The sequence below is a fragment of the Emydura macquarii genome, unplaced genomic scaffold (assembly GCF_026122565.2).
Source record: "Emydura macquarii macquarii isolate MOO-44397 ecotype Brisbane River unplaced genomic scaffold, CSIRO-AGI_Emac_v2 contig_3530, whole genome shotgun sequence".
NCBI lineage: Eukaryota > Metazoa > Chordata > Testudines > Chelidae > Emydura > Emydura macquarii.
In genome coordinates, this window is record NW_027133667.1 from 10,455,721 (window position 1) to 10,483,115 (window position 27,395).

Consider the following 27,395-nt stretch of genomic DNA (forward strand, 5'->3'; position numbering starts at 1 on the left):
AGTTTTGGGTGCCAGACTTTAAGCAAGATATGGAGGAGAGCAACAAATATGATAAAAGGTTAAGAAAACATGACCTACAAGAAAGGTTAAAAAAACTGGGTATGTACAGTCTTGAGAAAAGAAGATTGAGAGGGGACCTGATAACAATCTTCAAATATATTAAGAGGTGTTATAAAAAGGGCAGGGATTTATTGTTCTCCAGGTCTGCTGAAGGTAGGACAAGAAGTAATTGGCTTAATCTGCAGCAAGGGAGGTTTAGTTTAGTTATTAGGAAAATGTTTCTAACTATAAGGATACTTAAACCCTGAAATAGATTTCCAAGGGAGGTTGTGGAATCCCTATCATTGGAGGTTTTTAACAGGTTAGACAAACATCTGTCAGGGATGGTCTAGAAGATTTACATGCTCCTGTCTCAGCATGGGGGGAATAGACTAGATGACATCTTTATGTCCCTTCCAGACCTACATTTCTATGGTTATACAACCTTAATTAATCTCCAGAACACTGTCCATCCTGTGAACGGAATGAAGCAGGGTTCCTATGGAAAAATAATATGTGATCATGTAATTGGATACTGTAGCATAATGCACATGTACAATTTTCCCCACTGTTAATGTTTGGAGCCCTAGTGTAGATTAGAGCTGATCAGAAATCTTTTGTCGAAATTTTTTATGTGGAAAATGCCATTTCTGTCAAGATTAAAACACTTAAAAATGTATCAATTTTGATGAAATTTCCTGTGAACTGGAAATTCCAAGTTTCTACCAGCTCTAGTTTAGACAGCCCACTACCTGCCAACACAGTTTTGTGCACTGTGTTGATTAGACTTGCTCCTAGCCAGGTTAGGTGACACAATATTGAAAATCTCATTAGCAGCAGTGAGAAACTTTTCAAAAATATTTCTAATATACAGAAGGCATACATTTACTCATCTGACAAATGCAGATATACTGTTTACCTCACTGGGGTGTTAAGGAATGATTAAATGGAGTCTCTGGAGCCAGTCTCTTCTCTAGTTGTTCTAAATTCCTAGTCAGTCATCATCTGCAAGATATATTCTCAGGAAATTATACACTACACTGAAGGAAAGAATAATTAAATTAATAGAAGTAAATGGTAAAGGGGATGCAATGCAACCTGGGTTTATCAAAGTCATGCGAGACTAACCTGATTTCCTTCTTTGAGAAATAACTGATTTTTTAAATAAGGAAAATACAATAGAACTAATCTTGGACTTGGACTTGGTCTTGGACTTCAGTAAAGTATTTGGCACTGTGCCACATGGGAAGTTATTAGTTAAATAAGGGACAATGAGGATCAGTGCAAATCTTGTAAGGTGGATAAGGAATTGGCTAAAGAAGAGAAGGCAACAGATTGTTCTGAAAGATGAATTATCTGACTGGAGGGATATTACTAGAGTAGTTCCTCAAGGATCAGCCTTGGACCAGTCTTACTCAGTATTTTTATTAATGATGTTGGCACAAAAAGTAGGAGTGTGCAAATGAAATTTGCTGATGATACCAAATTGGGAGGCATCATCAATCCAGAGGAGGATCAGAACATTCGATAGAAAGATCTGGATGACCTTGAAGACTGGAGTGATAGAAAAAGTATGAAATTCAATAGTGCGAAATGCAAGGTCATGCCCTTAGGGTCTAATAATAAGATTGTTTGCTACAAGATGGGAGCTTATCAGTTGGAAGTGACAGAGAAGGACAGAGGCTTGGGTGTGTGGGTTGATCACAGGATGACTTTGAGCCACCAATGTGATGCAGCTGTGAAAAAGGCAAATGTGATCCTAGGATGTATTTAGGCAAGGCATTTTCAGTATATATAGAAAAGTATTAATCCCATTGTACAAGGCACTGGTAAAACCATTTGGACTACAGTGTACAATTTTGGTCATCTATGTTGAAGAAAGATGGATTTAATTTAAACTGGAACAGGTGCAGAGAAGAGCTAGGAGGATGATCAGAGGAATGGAGGGCATGTCTTGGAGAGGAGATTGGAAGAGCTTGTTTAGTTGATCAAAAAGTAAGCTCAGGAGGGGGATATGATTGCTCTCCATAAATACATTATGGGCTAAATACTAGGGAGAGTAAAGAGCCATGTAAGCTAAAGGACAATGTTGGCACAAAAACAAATGGATATAAACTGGCCGTGAACAGATGCCAGTTGGAAATTAGAAGATGGTTTCTAATCATCAGAGGGGTGAGGTTCTGGAGCACCTTCCAATAGAAGTTGTGGGGGCAAACAACTTAATTAATTTTAAGAGAGAGCTGGACAAATTTATGAGTGCAACTGTATGACTCGGTTGTTTGTGGAGGTAGAGGGAAGAGCTCAAAAGCCTTGTGGCTTACTTCAAGTTTACGTCCTATGTTCCTAAAGCTCATGCTTCAGGGTTTTAGATGGCCACTGGCAGGACCAGGAAGGGATCCCCCCACACACTGTATTCTGGGTGGGGTTTTTATCTCCTTCTGGAACATCAGGAGATGGCCATGGCTGGAGAAGGAACATTGGGGCATGAAGGGAGCTGGGCTCTGGGATGGCACCAGACATTCTCTCTCTTAGGTGCTTGGCTGGCTGGTTCTTGCTCATGCTCAGGGTCTTGCCATATATGGGGTTGGGAAGGAATTTTCCCTCAGGTCAGATTGGCAGTGACGTTTGGAGTTTTCACCTTTCTCTTCAGCATGCAGGTGCGGGTCACTTGCCAGGATTATCTGGCTATATCTCAATTAATCATTTCCCTCCCATTGCAAGGGCCTTGGGCACTGGTACTCCTTGGTCCCTCCTATTCTCTGCTTGTGGCACATAATAGTCTAGCCTCCTGAGGGATGTAATACTTTGGTTTCATTTTGGCTTGTTGGATATGTGTGAGTGTGGTGTGTGGTGTTGGTGTCCTGTGTTATACAAGAAATCAGTCTAGATGATCTAATGTCCCTTCTGGCCTTAAATTCCATGGCTCTATTACACTGGGTAGAAATCTACTTGCTGGCAGACATTGCCTCTCTAATCATGGGAACTGATGCCTACTCTTACATAGCTTTCACCCACCCTACCATTTCACAGTTATCCAAGCATCTGGCAGAGATCAGCAAATGGATTAAGAGCAGCTTGGCTGAAGCTCAGTCTGAGAGAAACTGAGGTGATGTTGCTGGGAAGAGAGAAGCAATGTGAAGAATTTACCACTTCCATCTCATCACCCTGCTTTGAGGGCACCTGCCCTAAGATGGTTAAGTGTGTCTTCACCGTTGGAGTTCTTTTACGCTCTTCATTACATCCAGATAGCCATGATTGCAAAAAATGACCTTTTCCACCTATGGGTGGCAAGAAGACAATGTCTCCTCCTGCCAAATTCAAACTTAATCATAGTGAGCCACACATATGTGATCATCAGATTTTTGTCACTGTAATTCTGTGTACCTGTGTATGAAACTACCATTTTAAAAAAAAAGACAAATTATAGTTGGTTCAGAACACAGTAATCTGTCTGCTCAGCAACATAGGCCACTGAGAACCCATTACCCCATGCTCTGCAATTTCCTTTGATTCCCCATGAATAAGGTTAAGATTTTGTCATGATTATTTTTAGTCAAAGTCACGGACTGGTTGCGGGCGATAAACAAAAATTCATGGAAACTTGTCTGTGACTTTTACTAAAAATAACTGTGGGAGGCAGGAGGAGAAGGGCTGACAGCCTAAATATCTTGGTGATGGAAACAGTGTAAGAATCTATGCAAAAACAAAGATGGAATTTAGAAAAGTACATAACTAGGACCCTACCAATTTCACGGCCATGAAAAATATGTCATGGACCATGAAATAAGCCCTTCCCTGTGAAATCTAATCTCCCCTGTGCTGCTGGAAGCACCCCAGCTCGGGGCTCCTAGCTGTTAGTTGCAGCCAGGCTGAGAAGGGACAGGACTTGTCCTTTCCCTGCATGGCCACTTTTGCGTGGAGGGGAGATCACACCCACCTTCCGGTATCTCCTCTGGCTGCAGGAAGCTCTATGGCTGGGCAGCAGCCCCGGAGCTTCCTGCAGCCGGAGGAGACTTCTGGTGTGGAGGTCGATCCAATCTCCTCTGTATTGTAGGGAGTGCCCCCGCTGGGTTGGGGAGAGACAGTATTTGTTCTTCCCCTGCATGGCCGCTCTCGGTGGGGAGATCAGACCCACATCTGGAGGCAGCGCAGAAGTGAGGGTGTCACACTTCTGCACCCTAGCAGTCCCAGAGCTTCCTGCAGCCAGAGGATGTACCTGGAAGTGGGTCTGATCTCCCCCCAAGAGCAGCTGTGCAGGCGAAGAGCAAGTCCTGTTCCCTCACGGCTTCTGCCAGAGCTCAGGGCACCCAGGCTCAGGGCTTCCGCTCCCGCGGCTTCTGCTGAAGCTTGGGGCAGCCATTTTTCCAGCCCCAGCCCGTGCGTTAATCCATCATTGGCTGGAACTAGCAGCTAGGAGCCTCTGGCTGGGGCACTCCCAGCAGCACAGAGGAGATCAGACCCACCTCCACCTCTGGGAGCCTCCTCTGGCTGCAGGAAGCTCCATGGCCGTGAGTGTGGCAATCCCGCGAACCCCCTACAATAGCTTTGCAATCCCTCCCACAATCCCCTTTTGGGTTGGTACCCCAACGATTATAATACCCTGAAATTTCAGATTTAAACATCTGAAAAGGTGAAATTGAGTAATTTTCAAATCCTATGGCTGTGAAATTGACCAGAATGGACTGTGAATTTGGTAAGGCCCTATTAATAACATTTTGTATGCAGCTTCAAATGTAGTTTCCTGTGTTAATTTATGCATGTTTCAATAATAAATTACCTTGCACTTATGAACCCCATTGCTCCCCAGCTGGAAACCTATCAGCTTCCACAGTGTCTCATAGGTGGAGGGGAAAGATATGTAGGCCTGTCAGTACCAACATACTTATTTAAATGTGTTTGCTGACTGGGAAGTCAAGGGTGAAATCCCAACAGTCTGGATATGTGAAAATAGATCTTAGAAACAAACTTACAAGGAAGAAATTGTACTTCCTTTTTTAATGTACTTTAATCTTGACGTAAGCTAAGAAAGAATAAGTACAGCATGTAAAAACAAAGGTTTAATTCATTAGAATATGATACCTTAGATAGTAGTGAGTATTGAGAAAGCACAGGATAAATTCAATATCTTGCTCATGGGTTCCTTTATTTATTTTTTTATATTTTGCAGCTGTTGCATAGCAGTTATTCAAATACAGTGTACTTTAAGTTATTCTCTGACTTAACCCTTGGGACTCCTGCAATTTTCAAACTTTAGGATTAAGAGGATGTGTACTCTGTAATGTCCAAAAGGGTTAAGATCTTGTGGTCCTTGATGCTTCACTGATTTAAGAAGATTCATGTCATTTGTGTGTTAAGGAGAATCACTTGCTTTTTTATCTCCTTCCTCATTGTCATGGTTAATATGTCAGTAGATGATCCAGTAGCTTCTTCTTTGTGAGTCCTTATGAATTAAGGGCCACATTTTGACTCAATGCATAAATGACCACCCGAGTGTATTCTGGTTTGTGACTCAGCTCATGTGCAGATTATGCTTTCACAGAGAAGGATAAATCTATGTAGGGACAGGTTCAAAGGTTCTTTGTTTGTCAGGAGGTGTGTTGCACATGCAAAAATGTACACATAGATGATGCCCTTGACTCCTAGGTTTAATAACAAGAATACCTTCCACAGGTTCTTGGCCCGAATGGCCTCTGCAAATGCCTCTGTAATTTTGGTCGGAGGGTGGCAGATTGCAATGGAAAACTTGTGCTTGATTCCCACCCCACTGCAGACATGCTTTCTGATGGGAGCTGACATGCAGAACCCTGATAGAATTTGGCCTGAGAGTCACTCATGTTTGTTTTATATCCCCTGCTATCCAGTTCAATTGTTTCATAATGAAACCAGACTTACAGGATGTTATGGGTCAAATTTCAGTCAATAGCTGTGCCCCATTAAACAGGGCTGAATTTGACTCTATTGGTATTAAGACATGCTATGAAAATGATCTAGAAATGTTTACTCTGCTAAGTTATCATACTTGTTTTAGCAAAGGCAAAATTAGGGCCATTGGCTTTACAAAACAATTGTTGAGTCAGATCTTGTTGCAATAAAAAAAGGGATTAGTTTGTTGTGTTTATGTGTTTATGATGTGACTTAAACCAATCCATTATGTCTTTTTTTGTGTTCCTGGGGATGCACTATTTTTATGCAGAATTTGCAAAAGCAGACACAGTTCACTGATGTTTATTAGTGACCTTGTCTTGTCCTCTGAATTATGGGCAGTCTGCTTTGAACATGGAGAAATGCTACTAACAGTAATGATATGAATGTTCATATTATTTTGTAGTTGTTTAACCTCTGCAAGGCCCTTCTCTTTTCAAATCCTAAACTGTAGGAAGACTGAATTGTGGGTGTTTAAAGCTGAAATATTTATAGAAGCAATTTTTTATTTTAAAAATAGCATTTGTGCCTGAGAAGATCAGATGTGCTACTTCAATATGAAAAACAAAACCAGATTTTAGTGGATTTTATTAATAGCAACTTCATGAAATTTGATAATATGATATAATTTTAAAAGTATTTCCCTCTAATTTGGCATTTGGGATGCTGCCTCATTAAAGTATATTACTCAATTATTTTTAAACCATCACAAAATACGCCATAACATATTTAATTTTTAATATTTTTTTCCTAAATATTATAAAGCCAAGCAGTGTAATCACTTTTTTGTTTTTGTAAAAGGGGCCAACAGTGAATAAAATGGAAAGCATCTCTGATAAAACAGAGCTTTCAAACAAAACAAGAGGCTCATAATATTAGCAATAGCAATTGGGTCAATATAGGAAAGTAAGGTTCAACCTTTACCAGTAACAAAGTGTTGTAAATTATGAGCAGGACATACACTAATTATGGAGTAAAACTTAAATCTTGATTCTTTAGAGTTGAAAATTTTCCACAATAACATAAAATTGAAGCATGTAAGGGATTTCAAAATCCCTCCTTGCTATTGCAAAATCTATTATACGACCAAATCCTACAGTCCTTATTCAGACAAAACCTCCATCATAGTTAATGGGAGTTTTACCTGAATAAGTATTAAGCAATACAGTATTTAGCCCATGGTTATTTTAAGATGCAGGGAGCTTTTAATGCCAATATTGTGAAAAAATGGGGCCAAATCTTGGTCATCCTAGAATAGTCCCATTGACTTTTATTACAATATTGCATTAGCAAGATCATAGTTAAGGTTGCATCAGAATTTTCTGTTTTACATGGTATGTGCCTCATTGTCTCACCCTTTTTTTGGAACCCTTTTTTGTAAACATGCCATGGAGAATTTGAACTACATTTTAGCCACTAATTAATATGTGGAGTGATCTCCAATATGCATTTTGTGTTTGCATGTTGTTTTTTAGGAAATGTGGGGAAAATGTAACACTACATAAGTCTGAGTGTACCTTTCCTGCCTGCTGCTGCAGCCTGAGCAGTAACATTGTGACATCAAAAGTAAAATTAGCCTCTCATCACTTAGTCTTTCCATAACTTTGATAACTTTGATGACTGATTTACCTCACGCTACTATAACATTTTTGCAAAGAAAGTCACAGGAGGAACTGTAATCAGAGCACACAGGATACACTCTAGCTGTGCTCCTTTGGGTTTGTACTGTATTAAGTTACACTGTTTCTTTTCAAAGGGTAATTGATTGTTATTTCCTCAAAAAAGGTTACATGGAAATAAGATACAAAATACCAACTCCTTTTTCACTCATGTTTATATGCTTCTTACAAATTGGTGGCTAGAGCTCTCTAAATATTTACCTTTTTTAAAAAAAGTGGGAAATTATAGATATGGGACCCTACACAGTTTTCTGTGACACAATTTTAAAAAGTAATTTAAAAGTTGCAGTAAAATGTATCTATTCTTTTTTTTCAATACTGTGAAACATGACATGACATTCAAACTTTCCTGCAAAACACAGGGAGATACATTGACTTCATGCTGACTTGTTTATATGATACATGAATATTCTGTGAACTATACTGCTGCAATTTAATTAACAATGTCCTAAAAAACATAATAATTACTGCATATTATAGGTTTATGCCATATATATGTAGAAGATTTTCTTTCTATTAAAAACTAAGGAAATTCTCAAACAAAATTTCATTTAATGTTAGTTAAGGTTGCTGTCATCAATAAACTAAACTATAAAAAATTAGGAAATACAAAGTTAAGGATTAAAAAAGATTAAAGGGTAGCAAAGTCGAGTACTATCAAGTTGAGAAATACCAGAATGAACATTGCTCATTCAATCGTAATTTGGCTCCCCTGTGTATATGCATTTTGATACACTCTTTAATTACACCCAGAAATTACCACCTGTGAAAAGTTTGATGTAAGTGACTTGTCCAGCATCAGAAAAGAACTTTGAGACAGAGACAGGGATAGACTCCAAGTCCCCAGAATGGCAGTAATTAAAGACCGTGTCATAATGCATATTTATAAGTGGGCTGAATTAAAGTTGTGGGAGAAAACATTCATTCTGGCATGCTCTAAATTGTGAATTCTTGATTTTGTAATCTTTTAATCATATTTAATCCTTACTTTGTATTATCTAATTTTTTATGATTTAATTTATTGATGAGAGCAAGCTTAACTAACATAAAACCAAGTGTTTTTTGGTGAATTATATAGAGGATGAACTATGAAAGTGAAAATCAAGAGATACATTCTGGTTATGATACGGAGATTCTTCTTTTCCTTTCCTGTAGCATAGCATTATTAGTGGTGTAATCAATATATTTACTGTGCCGCTATAGCATAAGCTGCAGCCAAGTCTGAATACTGAACTCAATACCTTACTCCCTCCCTGTGCTGTTAGAGCAGGAGTTCTCAAACATTTTTGCTGGGACCCCCTTTGAAAATATTTCAGGCTCTGAGGACACCTCCCTCAAAGTGATGATTCCTCCCATGCCACCCTTACCAGCATGCTTAGGGGCTGATGGCTCATAACCCCTCATGATAACCTCACAACCCCCTGATGGGTCACAACCCCCAATTTGAAACCTCATGTGTTAGAGCATCTGGCCAGTGGTGAGTTTGTGGAGAAAAGGTAATGTCTTGTGTTGTTCTTTTAAGGTAAATTGGTGATGTAATTTGGGGAAGCTTCTTCACTACACAGAAACAAACATGCCACAGTGGTTCATTGCAAGAATCATCCTGTGTGTTCTTGTTAAAATGATAACTTGTGGAGAACAAAGTAGGTGACTTTGTTGTGTTACTGCACTACCTTTTCACTGTCAGATGTTAGTTCAAATTTTGGCTTAGAGCACTGTCATGGAAAAGAATCACACTGCTACATTTTAGAGTTGGATCGGGTGCAGCTTTAATTGTGACACACACAATCACATAACCATAGCTATGGGGAATACTATAGCCATAGGGAAAACCCAGGTGGCTATAGGGAAGTCAAGCAGCATGTCTGGATGCTGGGCAAATGTACTTCACCTGGCTACCAGATACAAAAGACTTATATAGGGGTTGCTTAGGTTCATTTACATGTTGATCGTATAGTTGAATTTGATTTAACAATTTATACTTAACAGAAAAGACAATCACAATGCACAGTGGGGCACACCAGACGCCCTCACAGGAATGCCCAATGAGTCACTTGAGTATACAATGTAGTTTTCAGGGACCCTGGTTAACTCCCGAAGATGGGTGGTGACACAATACTTGTTCAAATGCTAATTTGTATGGAGTAAGTTTCTATGGGGCCAGTAAGACAAAGGGGGGGGCAGGTACTGGTACTTATCAAAACAGGTGAAGTCTGTTCAGACTTCAATAAGGCTTAAGGCTCATAACAGAGACTTGCCTCTCAGGTGTGGTTCAGAGACCTCTTGTGTGACTTTAACATCTTTATCCTAATTTCAGTTTCAGGCTATAACTTCAGGCCAGGCCTTTTATGACCAGTTTCAGACCAGGCATTCTATTAATCAATTTTATGATTAATTATTTGATTCCACAGCACACAAGGAAAAAAAATTAGTGCCCTCAGGACACTATGTGTCCACATCACAAATCAAAATACAGTTTTGCATAATTGATTATATATATGTTTTAAGAAGGGGGACTAAGCCCCTTCTCAAATATTTGGAAGTTTTCTTAATGTTAAGATATCTCTTCTAGATAGAGTTTGGGAAACAGTTTCAATTTGAACATGTAAGTACACTGTTGCCTTTCTGAAGTAATCCATATTGCTGCCTCAGATTTGCCCAGAATGACAAATCTGCTTGGCTTTGCAGTCCTCTCACCCAAGGAATGTTTAAGACAGCACACTTGATTAGTCAAGAGAAGGCAGTGTGCATCCATTAATATAGAAAATGTCACATCAGACTGACTGGTTCCACCAGCCTGGAAATGCATCATTATGGGTCTGATCCTGTTCCCCCTGAAGTCTATGGGTCTAATTCTGATCTCCTTATGCCAGTATAAATCAGAAGCTATATGGTGTAATTGTTGTGTGAGATCAGAATCAGGCCCAATAACACCTCTAGAAGCAAGGTTGGGCCATTACAAACAAACAGATATATTCTTGTTTTTAAAAATTCCATTTAAAAATTATACAGATTGCCACATATACAGAGTAGACATGGACAATGATTGGTATTTCCCAATAAAAGATTTATACAGTAAGTTAACTGAACATATTTACGCCATATGTACTTTCTGGAATTATGTTCATGCATGTTGTGGCTTTGAGCTAAGGATCAGTTCTGACCACCACCCCACTTCCATTCTGGCAGTAACACCATGTGCCATTCTTTCACTGTACACTCAATCCTCTATCTTTGTAATTTTGTTCGTGTGTATATTGTTTTGATACTTTAGGCCAGTTAAGCTACAAACATCAAGTTTAAAAATAAACATAGGATTTTAGAAGGATTTTGATAAACTAGGGGAGCACAGAAGGAAGAATTGTTTATACATGGTTATAGAGCTATTTCCCTATAGCTATTTCTGGTAAACTGAAGCTATTTTATGAACTAGAGTAGCATAAAAAAGAAAAATTATTTAAGCATAGATATAGAGCTATTTCTGGAGACAGCTGGAGTTGATCTTACTGGCGTAATGTGGGTTTCACTGAATAGCTTTGCTTTAGAGCATTCTTATCAGGGATATTGAGGATGATATGTTATTGTTTTTTCATTTAACTTCTTCTGTTATTATGGGAACAGACTTCCTTCTTCTTTCTTTCTATATTAACTTGTCTTTCAATTCTAGACATTGAAAGTCTGCAAAGCAGCAATATGGTACCATGCAGCTAAACACAGATGTGAAAAGTGTGATATCTTGCATTCTGTTAGTCAACCCCCTGGGCATAAATGTATGCCTATTCCTGATAGAACAATAGTCACATGTCTTATTTGTAAAGCCAGGTACCTTTCTTGTCATTTACTGTAGGTTCGTTCTGTTATACACTTCAGAAACTTCACTGTTGTGCTTGCTGATAAATGTTCCTTCCCCAGGCTGCAGTGAAAACCAGCAGCTCCCGTTGTGCGTAAGAGCAACTGCCAAGAGCATTGCTAACTTAAGTGGCAGGTAATCAGGGTTTGAGGAGCATAGTAGTGGCTATTATTTAGAAATCATTCATTTTCAGCACCCTCAAGCTTCATCAACTTAGAATAGATAGGTTGCACTTTTCCTTTTGGATTGACCAGCAGCAACATTCAATACAAGCTTCAGAATTTTTGTGCCTTCCTCTACTTCGTTCTCTTTCTTTCGTCCAGAGTTCATGCTTAGCTTTTCTAGGGACACAGTAAGAAGATATAGCCACTGAAAAAATTAAAGAGTCACCAATGAGACTGAAGAGGGCAAATTTAATTTGGGAGACCATTCAGCAGTGAGTCAATTAAACATTACAGATGGAATGGTCAGACTCATCATCTGTCTCTTGGACTACTATGATGCGGACAGAGGTGAATAAAATTTTGGGCCCTCTCTTGCCTAGTTCCTTGGAGGCAAGAAAAAGGCCCTTAAGATCAAAGCATGTCAACAAAGCACAGTAGGAGGTGAATGTTCTACAGTGTTCTACTTCGCCTGTTCCTGTTTCAGAATCATAAGCTACCAACAGGGCCTTCAAACCGACCATGATAAAAGAAACTCCAGTGTCTATTCTCTTAAAAATTAAGGTGTTTTTTTTCCCCTTCCAGTTTTGCTCCAAAAATCTAAAAGAATAGTCTGATGCCTTGGTTAAGGGAGACAGCTTCAAGGACTTTGTTATTCAGGAGGCAAATCTGAAGTATTTAACTTATTTTAATTGCTCCCAACTGCCTTCTGAAGTAGGGGAACTTCATTTTGCCTCACCCACATCATAGGTGAAGCTGCAAGTAAACATAACACAAAAGACATATCCTAAAAAGGAGGCAGTTATTTAGAGCTCAGAAGAACAGCAGATCAGAATTCTTCTGCTCTGTTTCTTACTCCTTATGTTCCTTTAATTTTAATTCACTTCTTTAAATCTTAATATAATTTAAGAAAATAGTGCAACAAGTTAGCATAACATACAAGAGGAGGGAAGTGGGGAGGAAGGATGAGAGTAAGGCTATGTTTACACTACCACTTTTATTGGTATAACTTATGTTGCTCAGAAGTGTGAAAAAAACACACCCCTGAGCAATATAAGTTACATCGACAGAAGCACTGGTGTGGATAGGCAATGTTGGCAGGAGAGCTTTGAAGGTGGTTTAATTATGCTCCCATTGGAATAGAGCAGCTACACGAGAGATCTTTCAGCAGCGCAGTGTTTCAGTACAGCTGTGCCACTGTAAGTTCTCTAGTGTAGGGATGGCCTAAGATCATACAGTTATATAGGCTAGCTATATATACAACGAATATCTGTCCTTCATCCCTTTCTTTCAAAATTTATTTCAACTTCTGTGTCTCATAGGTTAAAGAAAAACATTTTTGTTATAATCAAATAAATGCTGAAAAATTTGGTGAGACTCTTCAAATAATAGAATAACTTATGTGACACCTCCTTGGCAGCCAGTTAGAGTCCATGATGTCCCTCCATTCTGAAGCTCACTAATTTTTCTAGGCAGGTTATCTTGTGCACTTCAGAATAGTGAAGGATCCTGATTAGCTGGGGAAGAGGTGAGACATTTTTCTTTTGGTGGAAAGTTCTGCCGGGAGTGCTTTCCTTGTGGTTCACTCCTACTTTCCCCCCAAATTAAAGAACAAATCAAACCTAACTTGGAAAAAATCAAAGAATTAAAAAAAAAAAATCTAAAACTCCTCCACACAGAAGGAGTTCTTTCATTCATAGATAAGAATCATTTTGTTTGTGTTGGGAACTTAACTTGCTCAGCTTTGCATTCACACTATTAATGAGAGGACATTCATAAACTAATATGTACTCTTGATAGTAAAAAGCTATTAACTTTTTAGTTGTTTCCTCCAGAATAGGTTGGATGAATGAATAAAAATGGCTCTTCATTTCATGGTGGAGATACTTTTTTCAGCTAAAATGGTAAGAAATGAAAATGGGGAAAATACAAATAAACAGTTTTGGTTGAGCGCTGTAGGGATAGTTTAAATACAATACAACACCATTTTTTTCTAGTTTCAAAATATAAAGACTTTGTAGAGAAGAAGTTACTGGAAAATAATAGACATATAAAGGTCTTTTTACAGTGAGTTGATTCACAGCCTGAGTAGACCGCACATTTTATCACACTCAAATTGTAGGTGACACTCAAACCTTTTGCTGCTGTTCATGGCACTTAGTGTACTGCTGGAATTGCATTAACATTCCAATGAAATCAATGGAGCAATAGTGTGTACATGTTCAGTAGCCCAGCTGGTGCATATTACCAGAGATCTTTGAAATATTTTATAGAAGTCATAGAGTTAAAATGGAGTTTACAAACAATGATACCAACATAACTACCTTTAAATTGAAGCCATTTGGGTAATTTTTGCATGCTAGCCCAAATCCATGCATCTGGAGATGATATAATTTATACAGTATTAAAAAACCTTTCCTGGATGTCTTTAATATCTCTCCAACAAAATAACGTTTTGTTTCATGCTTCCAAAACTTTTATAACTCTTTAATAAAGTCCCAGTAAATGAGTTTTGGGATGTCCTTAGAGAACAATTAGTCAAGATGAAAACATAATAAAATATACAGATTTAAAGCTGATGATTTAACCAATCCAGTTGGGGTCTGTGAAGCATTATGGTGTTTTGATGAAGATTTTTATGGAAACAAAGAGCTCATTTGAGCAATCTATTGGAACTAATTTTATTTTATTGAATTGCTGGAAATAATTGCTTTAAATCATCTTAGTGCAGGGCTAGGTGGTACTGAGATGCACCCTTCTATTAGCTATAGACTATAGTCTTCCATCTCTGGAAATATGGGTTCAAATCTAATATTGCTGCCTATGAAAATATTTCCTTAATCTAGTACCCATTTATTTTGCCCACATCACACAATCTCCATTTAGTTTAACATCATTACCAGTTGCAGAGGATGTTGGTAGAGCTGTGAATTGTAGTGAAGAATCCAGGACTGCAATAGCTAAGGGTGCTGCAACTCAGGATTGAAGTACTCTGATTGCTAGGTTGTTATGATTTTTCTCCAGCCAGAAAAAGTAATTGATTAAAAAAGCCAAAAGAATCCCACAAAAAAATGTATGAAGTAAAACACAAGTCCCATAATATGAGATTCATTTCATAAGCATATTCAGTCCTCAAATATAGAAGGATACACTGTCCGAAATGAAAAGCTTAATATTCTATATGTAAAACCAGTAATGCAACAATTAAGTCCTCAGTCTATTAACTAGTTAGCCCTACCACTCTCCTGCAACTGATAACAAAAGCAGATAATTTGCTTTTTCAGCACATAGCCTATTATTAATATGCATTGATCTTCTAAAAATTGACAAAATTCTCAACTGTCCTGTATTCCATGATTTTACTTCTACAATTTTCTACCATTTTGATGCAAAGAACTGTGACATAACCTTTTTCACAAGACAGATCTGGAGTAGAAATCTGGATCTTCAATTTTAAATGCTAGAAGCATTAAATTATGTTCCATCAGTCATGTTTCATCTGCTTTTTCCTGTTCTGAGCTCAATTTATGACCCTTTTATTTGGACTCGGTCATACTGGCTAAATAATGGAAAAGTTCCATATCTTCTCTGAATTGTTTTTTGATTTTGTTGTTGTGTGGCTCCAGTTGTTTGTTAATTAGATCAAGTCAGATTTCCAATGGGATTGCAAACAGTAGTGTCAACAGACCGTAATCTGTCAAATCCCTCTGAAACCTTCTTCATTGGCTTTTGTCATTTTAGTCTTTGTAGAGTCCATCATTTAAAAAAATGCATGTGATTTTTTTCCCATAGTCATCTTTCATGCTTTCTATACATTTTAACTTATTTACATTAGTTATTTACAAATAAATGTATAGATATAATATTTCTGAGAGCTCCACCAACTGTCATTAGGAAGTGTCCTTCTTTTTCAGTCAGTTAACCATTAGGTCGGTGTGAAGAATATTTGAACTTCCATAAGGTGCTTTTGGACCGTTACATAATTTTAATATTGTGCAGAACAACCAAATGCCAGAAGTTTAGTTATACTTCATTGTATTCTTGTCATGTCAGCAAATGGCAAAGACCTTATTGTCATACTTTCGTCTGCATTCTTGGATGGCATCATCAGCAACTTGAACATAATATTCTGTAGTTTTTCTTTGTAGACAAAGCATAAGCAGCATTAAATTATAATTCATTTTTCATTGAATATCTGCTTGTGGACTTTATCAGGTCATATTTCATGTTTGATGAACCATCTTGCATTAATGTTAATGTTGATTCTTTTAGTTCTTTTCCTTTACTTGCAGCATCCAATAATGGATCTGTGAGCTTCAATCTGTTTGTAGCGGTATATCCAATTCTAAGTACTCTTATCATTTCTCAGAATAAAAGAAAGTACAACTTTTTTTTTTTCAAATTCAAGTCTTTGCAGTTCAGTTTTTATGACACAGTCACCAACTATTCTTTGTAATTTTGTGAGGAACAGAGTCTGCTCAGCAATGGAGATGATGCTCTGTTAGAAGACTTGGTGCAATGTGTTAAATTAGCATTGTGCCCATGTTTAGATGAGGAAAATGTCATAGAAAATATCTTACTTGCAGGATCATGAACATTTATCGATGATCTCTTCAACCTCATTTTCATTCAGTAACACATTTGGTTTTGAAGAATCCTAAGAAATAAATTTTTTGCACTTTTTGACATGAGCACAAATCCTTTCTATTTTGCTATTTAACAACTCTTCACTATATTTATGTTTTACTTAGGGTAATTATCTCTTTTTATTACCTCGGTCTATTCAAGTATTTGTTTACTACCTTTTCCTTCAACTTTAGGCATGTCAGATAAATGTATACAGTGATGTTTAGTAATCACTAAACATTAATTATCTGTTTGCAGTATTGATCAACAGCTCTCACATTTACTACAACAGGAATCAAAACCAAATTAACTCTGAAGATTGCAAACTGAAAATTAAGATGAGCTAAACAGCTTTATATAAAACAATATTTTTAGATGCCAATCTTTTCTTTCCAAAGTTTCTATATTCTAGCAAACCAACTCCTACTTTACCTTTCACAATTCCATCCACTTCCATTTCTTCAGTACAGAATGACAGTTGATTTCACTCAGGAGCCACTCCCCTTGCCAGTCTTTAATGATTTCATTCATTCACCTTCCTCTCTAAAGTTCTAGACAACTGTGACTTTCTTACCATTTCTGAATACACTTAGTAAGCTTAATAACAATGTGGATATTCTCATGGTTTTCCTTTTAACTTTTTAGAATACTTACTTTTTATTGGCATGTTGAAATTAGAACCTAATGACTGAGATTTTCAAGCCACGTAGGGCATTTAGCCATAAAAGTCCTATTAATTTCAATGGGAGTTGTGTGACTAAATTCTCTAGTTGGCTTCGAAACTCTGTGGTTTTGGTTTTGTAATAATTTCAAATATATATCATATTCTTGTAAATATCTCATAGTACCAAGTTCTGAAAAACAAAAACACATAGAAATCCTCATAACCTAAAAGAACTTCACTTGATTTTCTTTTCTGGAAAAAGCCCTATGTTTTATGTAAGTGGTAGAGCAGAAAGTTTATGCATATGGCTACATTCTGAATTGCTTATGTACAAGCTCATTAAACTAACTACATATCTGAGATATAAAACATTTTAAAAATTCAATATTTATTATAGATGTATGGAAGATTTCTTCATTAACAGGTAGGAAGATGGTGTGGAGAGTGCGGCAATCAAATTTATGGGAGATGTGAAGCTGGGAGGAATCATAAATAGTTTGGAGGATAGGATTAAAATTGAACAATCTTGATTTAAAAAAATGGTCGGAAGTTAATAAAATGTGATTCATTTAGGGTAAATGCAGTGTGGTCATGTAGGAAAGAATACTCATCTGCACCAATAAAGAGCAAGGAAATACTGGTTAAGGAGTAGTATCATAGGGAAAACCCTGAGGGTTATAGTAGATGATACACTGAATGTGAATCAACAGTGCAATGCTGTCACAAAACACAAAAGTCATGCTGAATCGTGCTAAAGGTATCGTGTTATCCAAGCAAGATAATTCGTTTGCTCCTATTCATCACTAGTTAGGCCGTTGCCCTCAGATTTAGTCACCCCATATTTAAGAAGATAGACACTAGACAACAACTGAAATCATTAAGGACCAAGTACTCAAAAATGGAAGACTGAGGTCCATGTGCAAAATTTGAATCGTGTTTAAGTCCCATTTCTTCTTTTATCAAAGTCAATGGAAAAAATTCCCATTGTCTTTAGTGTGAGCAGGAGCAGATTGTTATGTGCTGCCTCCTCTCCCAGCCTGGCTTAAGTTGCAAAATCCTAAATCTGGGAATAAAATTTTACTTTTAGCATTGTAGTGCAGAGATCTGCCACAGGGTTTCTGAGCTATTCCTGAAAAAAAAAATCATTTTTGTATTATGAGCTTTCATACCATTTATGAAGATAAATACACTTATTTTCCTCTTTTGAAGAATTTTTCCCCTTGTGGTTTTATAGTAAAAGGAATAACTACCAACAATGGTGTGAAGTTAATCTACTGAAAATAGGGCCAAGTATATAACTTATGCAATAGTCAGAGGGTATGTCTTCACTGCCGGCTCCGTGGTGAATGATTCAGCAGGATCGATTCAGCGGGTAGTGGAGACCTGCTCAATTGATCAAAGATGGGCTTTCTGGTTGATACCAGTAATCCAGCTTCCTGAAAGGAGTAAGGCTGCATTGATGGGAGGCTATCTCCTGTCGATGCAGTGCCGTGAAGATGCTGCGGTATGGCAATGTAAGTATGTCAATGGGAGATACATAAGCTACGTTATGTAGCTTGCATATCTCTTGTCAACCGCCGGTGATATTGTAGACCAAGCCTTATATTACATTAATGGGGGGGGGAGAGAGGGGGGAAACTAGTCTGTTTGAAGAGTAATGAGAGTACTTAAAAGATTGTCATCAATATTTTAAAAAGTAGTTGTTAATATTCTCATTTAATATTCTTCAAGGATCTCTCTGTTTATATATCATTAAAAACTGGAATCACAGTAGTCCTTCCTTTAGTACAAAAGGGCTGGATACCAGCCACAGAGGCAGAGCCTATTCAGGCTGTAACTTATGTGCTAAGAACTGATGTTGTTTTTTATGTGCCTAATATATTCTGTATATTTAGAAAGGGAGATGGAATACTGCATTTTTTGCAGAACAAATAAACTCATGACATATGATCTACCGCTCACATAATCTCTGCCACTTTATGACTTTATACAGAAGTGGTTTCTCAAAAATAAGTAACCATCCAGCTATTTATATGGCCCGCATCATTATAGTATCTGAGCACCTCATAGTCACAAATTAATTTTATCCTTACAACACTCCTGTGAGGTAGAAAGTTCCTATTCCCATTTTAAAGTGAGGGATCAGAGACACATGATAGATTAAGTAATTTGCCCAAGGTAACACAGGAAATCTGTGACTGAGCAGGAATTGACTCCAAGTCTCTGAGGTTTAGTTTAGTGCCTGTCCACTAGACCCCCCTTTTTACCTCCTAAGTTGTTAACTGCAATGCATATTTAACAGAGAAAAATTATATTTTTCTACAAGAAGAGGTTGTTCCTCCATGAATCTTTAATTTCTTTCCTTTGGCTAAAGAGGGCTAGATGTGGTTCTGTTCGGAAAGGCATAATAAGTGCTTTTCTAAGCACCAGTCACTCAAGAACAATGTAAGGCCTTCTGTCTTCCTCTGGGATGAGCACTCTGCTTCTGGTGTCTTGCTCAGAGCCTACCAATTCAGAGTACTTAGACCCAAATACAGCTCCCTACCAGGGCATTAGTGTGCTATCCTGCAACTAGACTCCAGTCTACTTGTTGATGTAGCATACTTGTTAAGTGTGCTGCATTTCCATCTGTCTAATGGCTAGTCTGTGTAGAGGTAACAACTTCCTCCTACAAGGCGAAGTTTCTCCTTTAACTCAAGAAGTATGTGTTTTGGTGGTAAAGACCTCAGGTTCAAACCCTGCTATCTTGTGTTGGGGATCATTACATTTACATTTCCCAATTGCTATTCTATATTTAATCTGTCTGGGTTAAATACTTCTGGATGCAGATAGCCAGTGAGAGGCTCATCACACCCCTTAAGCCCCATGGGAATATGTGGTATGTATTAGCTTACCGCAGTGGTAGGGAAATGTGGTATAACGACCTTTACTTTAAATGCTACTTTTTAACAAACTGATTTTCAAAAACTTTTCTTAGTGTTTAAAATAGGAATTTTTAGAAAAATATTTGATGGTCACTGTCCTACCTCTTGACTGTCTTTCATTACCAGGAAGACATTATCTTAAATTCACATTAACTTCTATTTCACCTTTTATATAGTAAGCTATTTTAGGGTGACCGGATGTCCTGATTTTATAGGGACAATCCTGATATTTGAGGCTTTGTCTTATATAAGTGCCTATTACCCACCCCTCCCCCCACACTCCCTGTCCTGGTTTTTAACACTTGCTATCTGGTCACCCTAAACTATTATGTCAAAGATGTTGAAGCAGGAAACAGCTGGTTATAGTAAAACTTGTTAATGCCAACAAATTAATGCCAGGTAATATTCTAGATTCTTACACTATTTTCTTCTAAACCTTGTTTTTGGTAATTGGCCCAAATTGTGTCCTATGTTGGAGCTTAGCGGAATAAAGACTGGAGAAAGAGATCTGTAGGTGGTAGGGACAGCTTGTGTATATGCCTGCAGATGTATGTGATTTGGCAGAAAAGCAACACTATGGTGGCTGTTAGCTGACATTTGACTAATGCTGTATATTTATTTTCTGCTTATTGAGCAGAAGACAGTATGGGCAAATGAGATGTTTACAAATGCCCCAAGGAGTATTTGACTTCTGTGCAGCAATGATCAGCATTCTCCTAAATGCTTCCTAAGTGACTGTGTCCATGCAAGTGATGGTTTTCTGGGTGAATCATGTAAATCTTGGTTGACTAATGGTCAATGAACACAATCCAATATGGTAAAAATTTGGATTTATGAAGAGAACAATAGAGCATACTTATTTTCATTCAAAAGTAAGAAACTGGAGCCATTGTTCAGTTCTTTTCCAATGCCAAGGATTTATTAAATATATTTTTTGAGGGAGAAGTTATTTTTCATAGACAAAAAGTCAACTTGAAATTATTTTAAAAAGTTAATGTAATATACACATTCCATCTCAATCCATGATCTTACCTGATTTCATAAATTAAATAGGGCTCTGGAGAAAGTAGTATTTTTGATTCAACTGGAAGCACTTTCTCTTCTGAGTCAATGCCACATCAGTGCCTCAGCATGGTATTATGGGGCACTGTGCTTCTGGAGAATTTGTCTTTTCAATGCCACCCAAAATGGAAGTGCTGTGGTAATTAGAAAACCAAGAGACCTTTTTTGTTACAGGCCAGTGTGCAGGCCAAATTTCAGCTTTCTATTTGGGTTATGGCTAGCTCAGTTTTCCTTGTCGTTTCAAGTGGATATGGCGTTCTCTTCCTTTTCTCAACAAATCTGTTAATGTACATGTTGCTGTGTGCTGTTACTCTTTGAGTTTCACCCCAGAGATACCTACATTTTAATGGTCGATGAAAAATTCCTAAAAGATAAACGTTTTGTCAACGCATGGGGATCCATTTGGAGGAAATGTGATAACAGCCATTATCATTAAAATCCTGATAATATTGTATTACTAGCCTCAAAATATATGAACAGGAAAATCCTATTATACTAGCTTAATTGAAGATACATTAGACAGGAATGAAGAGCTATATGTATGTTTAATCACCATGAATCATGATGCATGCATGATGCTTATAAGTTGACACTATATGACAATTAAAATATTGCATTTATTGTTTTATATGTACAACATAATGTTCTAGACATTCACCAACATGTAACTCCAACTATTTTAGCTTCCCCAATCAGCACAATTTCTAGCCTCATTCCTGAGAGGGGTATTTTGGAACTCTGCATCTCTTGTTTAACATGGCAGCTCTGAAAGCCCAGATACATCTAACATGTACTGTATTCAGTTCACATTTTGTTTGAAAGAAGTCATTTCTGCTCCCTGTGGAGGCTCCTAGTATAGTGTGCCAAATGGCAGGGATAATTAAGAAGAGTGGTGGGATACCCCACCAGAAGACTTTTGTGCTTCCACCAAGGATTTTGAAAATCCTAGCTTGATTAATCTGTTTAAACATCTGTGCATCGTCTTGTCTGTGCAACTTATCCCTCCGTATTCCTTTCATCCTCCTTCATGTATTGTGTTTGTATTTTAGTTATACAGCATCCTAAACCTAACTGATCAAATGTAATCACAGTTCGTTCCGATGTTTTGTTAAACGCTGTTATATGAAGCAGAAGTTAATATTTCAGCAAATGATACTGTCCTTCTTTAAATTCAGATCACAGATGCATTCCGTAGTGGAACCGCAGGGTAGAGCCCACAATATTGAGAAATAAGGTTGAGGAAGGGATAGTGGAAAGCTGTTCTAATTGCAGTGGAATTCTTGGAGCGATCTGCAATGAATATTATAGAGCTCAGTTCCACAAAGCTCTGTCTGTCAATCTGTCTATTGATTCCCCCCCGTTCCTCCCACTTTTCCAGGCAGCCAGATCCAGCTTGCTTTCTTGACGTCATGTCTGTAGAAAGGTTTCAGCAGGCGCAGTGAGGAGAGAGAGCATGTTAAACTTTCGGATCAAGTCAGCCGGCTCCTAAAGCTGTGCACGGGGATCTGTGTGCTGCTGCTGCCACAGCTGGAACATCTGGAAATGTTCAGTGTGTCTGTCTGTCTGTGAGAGGGAGACCGAGGGAAGTGAGTGTGCTGAGAGGGAGTGAGGGGCTGGGACTATGCTCTCTCTCCCTCTTCCTCTGCAGAAACAGCTCCCTGCCAACAGAACGCGCTCGGAATGGCTTTGAAGAGGAGTAGCAACCTTTGAACATCTCTTCTCACCCCACTCCTTTTCTTACTCTTGTAACTGATGGATTTAAAAAAAAGACATTTAACCCTTTGAGATTTGTCCTGGATGCTTTTTTTTCGTTTCCCCCCTTCTTGCTCTCTCTCTCTCTCTCTCTCTTTTTTTTAATGGTTTAGCAGCCAGAGGTGCTGTGCTAAATTCTTGGAAGGGGCCCGGATGTACTGAGGATGCATTGCAATTTCACTAAAGGAGGCAGTAGTGGAAAGGATCAGTTTTTGGTGTTTGATGCAATAATGGGAATCAGGTAATAATAAAAGGGGAAATACTGCAGCTCCATTCTTCCTTGAATTTTACCAAGCCGATATTTGGAGGGGTTAATCTGGACTCATTTTAAATGGTCAATGAAAACAAGAGGATGTACATCCCAGAAGAAAACCATCAAGGTAAGATTGAGGTTTACCTCAAAGGATCTAGCAATTATTCTGTCCATCGTCTCTAATCTTTAATGTCAGTTTGTACTGATGCTGCATGAGCCAACGATAGCAGGGGGAATAGTGAGAAAAACCAGACTATGAAACCAATTTCCATTCAGATCATATTGATAACATTAGACGGATTTGTTGCAGTGATCTTTGTTAGAGTATCCGCTGAAAAATCCCCATGGGAGCATGTGTTTCATAAGAAATACCTGGGAAAGAAAAGTTGTCCAAGTCCTCCTTTTTTTTTCTTTCTTTTTTTAAAATAACAAAATAACGAGTGGAAAAGGGACGCCCAACGGACAGTTTGGAAGAAGGCTAAGTGATTTTTCTGTGCAGCTTGGCTGTTACGTGTCAGAGGAAGATCACTTCCAGTATAGCCTGGACTAGAGGTTTTCATTAGTTAATATCAGACCACTTCGTCCAAACCAAAATCTCAATACAGTTTCCCAAAATTCTGGGAGGGAAGCCCTTTTCTTCTTCTTTGGCTATTTCTAATCTCTAACATCAAAGGGAAGGGGATAGAGAATTATCTATGTACACACTCATACACGTATATGTAATATGTCGGAGATATATTGTGATAGAAAGATATGATGTAGCACTGTTTTATGTTTAAATCAAAGGTGGGTTTTACTTTTTGTATGGAATTCTAAAGTAGCTTTTGTTCTGATTGTCCACATCCTGGATATGAAGACACATTAGTTCCCTTTATAATTAAGAAGTGCAACCCGCTACCCCCACATTAAAACTTTGTTGGTCCAGCTCTAGAAGTCCCCCCCCGCCACACACACACAACTGGCAGCTGTAGTACTTGATGTTATTTTTACCCTATAACCTGCTTGTTCTCTACTCCTCCATTCTTCTCCCTGAGCAGCATTTAATGCAGAAACTGGTTGCAGAACAAATAGAGCCATTTTCTTCCCCTGAAGAGAGAGCGGTCCTTGGTGGGTAGTAATCTATCGAAGTGTTTATCTGGTTTCAACATATAACCCCATTTGTGACCAGTTTCTTTTTTATCTCCACTAAACCTACCCGCATTGCCTGATAAGGAAGCCTCTCGGTTTTAGTGGTGCGTACTTACACCTCTGGTGTCAGAGGCTAACTTGTCTGTCTGTAAATGCTGCCCCCTTTCCTCCCTACTCCTACTGTTGCTGGAGGGGGATTTTCCCTTAAAGACCGGAATCAAACATCTCGACTTGCCAAAAGCGCCTCGAGTCATTTGGTGAGCCACTCAATCTGGGGCTAGGAGAGCAGTTTTTGGCCAGGTTTTCCAGTTCCTATTTAGTCCTTTTTAGCTGGGGGGGAAACACCCGTGGTGCATTTGGGTGTAGTAGCCTTAGTGGAGGAGGAATAGGTCGATTTCAGCGATCAACCCCCCAAAGAAACATAGATTAAGAAGAAAAACAAACAACTCCCCTCCCCCTCAAAGTACTCTTCCAAAATAAGGTGGGCGGGGCGAGGAATCAGACCCTGATCTAAAGTGTGCTCTTTTTTGTATAAACCCTGGTGCTTTGCACATGCATACGGCAGACAGAAGTGGATTTCTCTTTCAATGACAGAGCTGGTTAAGTGGACGAAGAGCTCAGCCTTCATAGCAATATGCCAACACTATGGCAACCTGAATCCAGCTCTCTACTTATCAACTGCAGTGATTATATAATTGGGGGAGCAGTATTGCATCTATCTTTGGATACTGATTTTCAGTGCTGCTAGGTGAAAGAACAACTTCTAAAACAAACTGAAAACCTTCCAAACATGGAAGGAAGTTTGTTTCCCTGAGAGCAGAAGTTTATTCATATCTCTTTTTATTTTTGTAAATGGAGGGAGCTTGTGAGGTTAAAATGGATTTGTAGCCAAGAAAATGTGTTGGCAAAGAAGATCAGAGCTCAGAGCAAACCAATCCTAGGATGTAATGGAGTAATTAGAGCAAACACTGATTCTAAAATGAAAGGCAGAGATTAAAAAGATGAGTGCAAAGGAAAGCCAGGGGTGTGAAACTGAGCTGCTTTTCTCAATATAGCTGAAAAAAATTGTTTTAGGACATTAGAATATTTTAGCCTTACATTCCCCACCTGTTGACACCAAGGAGGATATTCTGGGTACTGCCAATAAAAGGCACATCTTTATGTCTGTATTAGAAGTTTGAGTGTCACGAGTAGGCCTCTTCTTGTCATAGGTGGTCTCTGCATATGTCTATATCCAGTCAACCACTTACTTGACTACCTAAATGGTCTCCCATTTTGGAGTCTGGATAACAAATGAGCCAAATAGCTATTCTTTATTTAAAAAATAAAAAGTAACAAAGACCTTTGGTCAGATAGGGAAGATCACATGATTACAAAGGTATTTTTGTTGTGAATATACTATTTTCTTAACGATTAATATATGCAGATTTATAATATACTTGTATTAACTTTATTAGTGAAGTTTAGAAAAGTGATGATGTATTCTCACCCTGAAGTCATAATTTCCCCAGTTTTTGGAGGTTAAAGATATGGGTCTGATACATTTTCACCACGCTCTTGTACTGCACATAGAAAATGGTAACGGAGTTGTTTTATCTAGTAGTACTATTGCTTTTTGATGCTTAGGTACTTTTCAAAGCTTAATTATTCTACACAATGGAATATATTTCAATAATTAATTATTCATTGTAGTCATGGGGCATATCTTTATTTAGGGGAAAAATATAAAAAACAAGCACAAGAAAAGTGTTTACAACTAACTCCATCATATCAAATGCACCTATGGGACCTGGAGTATTCTTAGATGGACATCTTTAATGCATCCCATCATAGTATTTCAAAAATTTTAGTCATAACATAAAATGGCAAATCATTCTGCAAAAGTATGTTCTGCAATCCTTTAAAATGCACAGGGAGCATAGTGAGTCAACCTGCCCTTTGGTGCTGCTAGTTTGATTCTCAGGTGTAATTTAAACATTTAGGTAAATTTCAGTGCTTGTGCTTTTGGCATTGGGAGGGAGATTTGTTAGCCAAATAGGAAAGGAATTAAAACTAGTTGTTGTTTATTTATTTATTTATTTATTTTTTAAAAAAGTAGTTCAGCTGCAGGGATTATCAAGGTGGACATGTTCAGAGGGGTATAGTCTGTATACAGCAAAGACAACGAGAGTTCTGTGGCACTTTAAAGACTAACAGATTTAATATTTGGAGACATAAGCTTTCGAGAGACTAGCTCTCTTCTTCAGATGCAGTAATACAAAAATAGGTAACACAGAGGTATCATATAGGAATCCAAGTGCATTGAGAACAATGGGGGAGGTGGAGTCCGGTACTTAAGACCTAATGATGACCATTGAGTAGGAGGTGAGAATGGGTGGGCAAAGTACATGGGAGAACTTGGGCTGGTTGAGTACTGCCTCTTCCAGAAGGTGGCACTAAAGGGCTATGGAGTTAAGATGTCATAAAAGAAATAGAGAAATATTTGGCAGGAAAGGATTCTAGGTCCACCCAGTCCATTCTCTACCTCTCAGCAAGAATATTTGCTTTTCAGAAGAAAAGTCCATATATAGCACTGACAGTTAGATATGTATCCATCCTATAATTAAATTCATTAATACTACAGACTCCTGCTAGGTCATCTATTCCACATAGTAATGATCCTCTGAGTGAAAATCCATTTCTGATATCAGGTCTAAACTGCTCTTCATTCAGTCTCAGATTATGCCTTTGGGTTTTGTCCTTGTTGAATAGTTTGAACAGATTCCTACCTGCTCGTTGTGGGACTCCCTCAGATATTTTTAAACAATAATTAGGTCTTCTTGCAGCCTCTTTCTTTTCTAGGATGCACATACTTTGTTCTTGAAATTTTTCCTTGTAAGGGTCTCTTCAAAATAAGTTTGTATCTTCTTAAATAAAGGCTATATTAATTAGTTCCTCAATTTACCAGGAACCTATTGGTAATAAGAGCATCAGGCCCCTAATATAATCATAAGATATTTTCTGATCTGAAGTTAGGATCATGTGATGTGTACTGTGGCAGAAAATAATACATCATCTTAAGGGTGAAAGATATTTTCCTTTACTTTATAGGTAAAAATACATATATTTCATTTTATGGGTTGGAATCTGTCTCATGCTATGTTACACACAAAACCACTGAAGATGTAAGCGAGACAATATTGGATGTCTACTCTAATTTTCTGCTGTATTTTCAGAATGCTAATTTTATTTTTTATTCTTTTGCGAAGTTGTTCCTACATGTATGAGAAACTGCCCTAAACTGCCATAATTAAAAAAAAAATCAGATTAGTAACCTGTTCCTTAATTTTCTGGTA

The 27,395-nt window shown here is 37.9% G+C and overlaps 1 protein-coding gene across 7 annotated transcripts in view; it reads left to right on the forward strand.

The window, feature by feature from the left end:
- The window catches only part of CACNA1C (calcium voltage-gated channel subunit alpha1 C), a 648,228-nt gene that overhangs the window by 49,762 nt on the left and 571,071 nt on the right, over positions 1-27,395 (forward strand). The window contains exon 1 of one of the 7 annotated variants that reach the window (XM_067536227.1): positions 22,509-23,059. The exons of the other annotated variants lie outside the window; for them this stretch is intronic. Within the exon in view, the coding sequence (XP_067392328.1) occupies positions 23,011-23,059 (49 nt within the window). The 5' untranslated portion in view covers positions 22,509-23,010. Of the gene's footprint in view, positions 1-22,508; positions 23,060-27,395 lie in introns of those variants that run through there. 7 annotated transcript variants of the gene reach the window in all.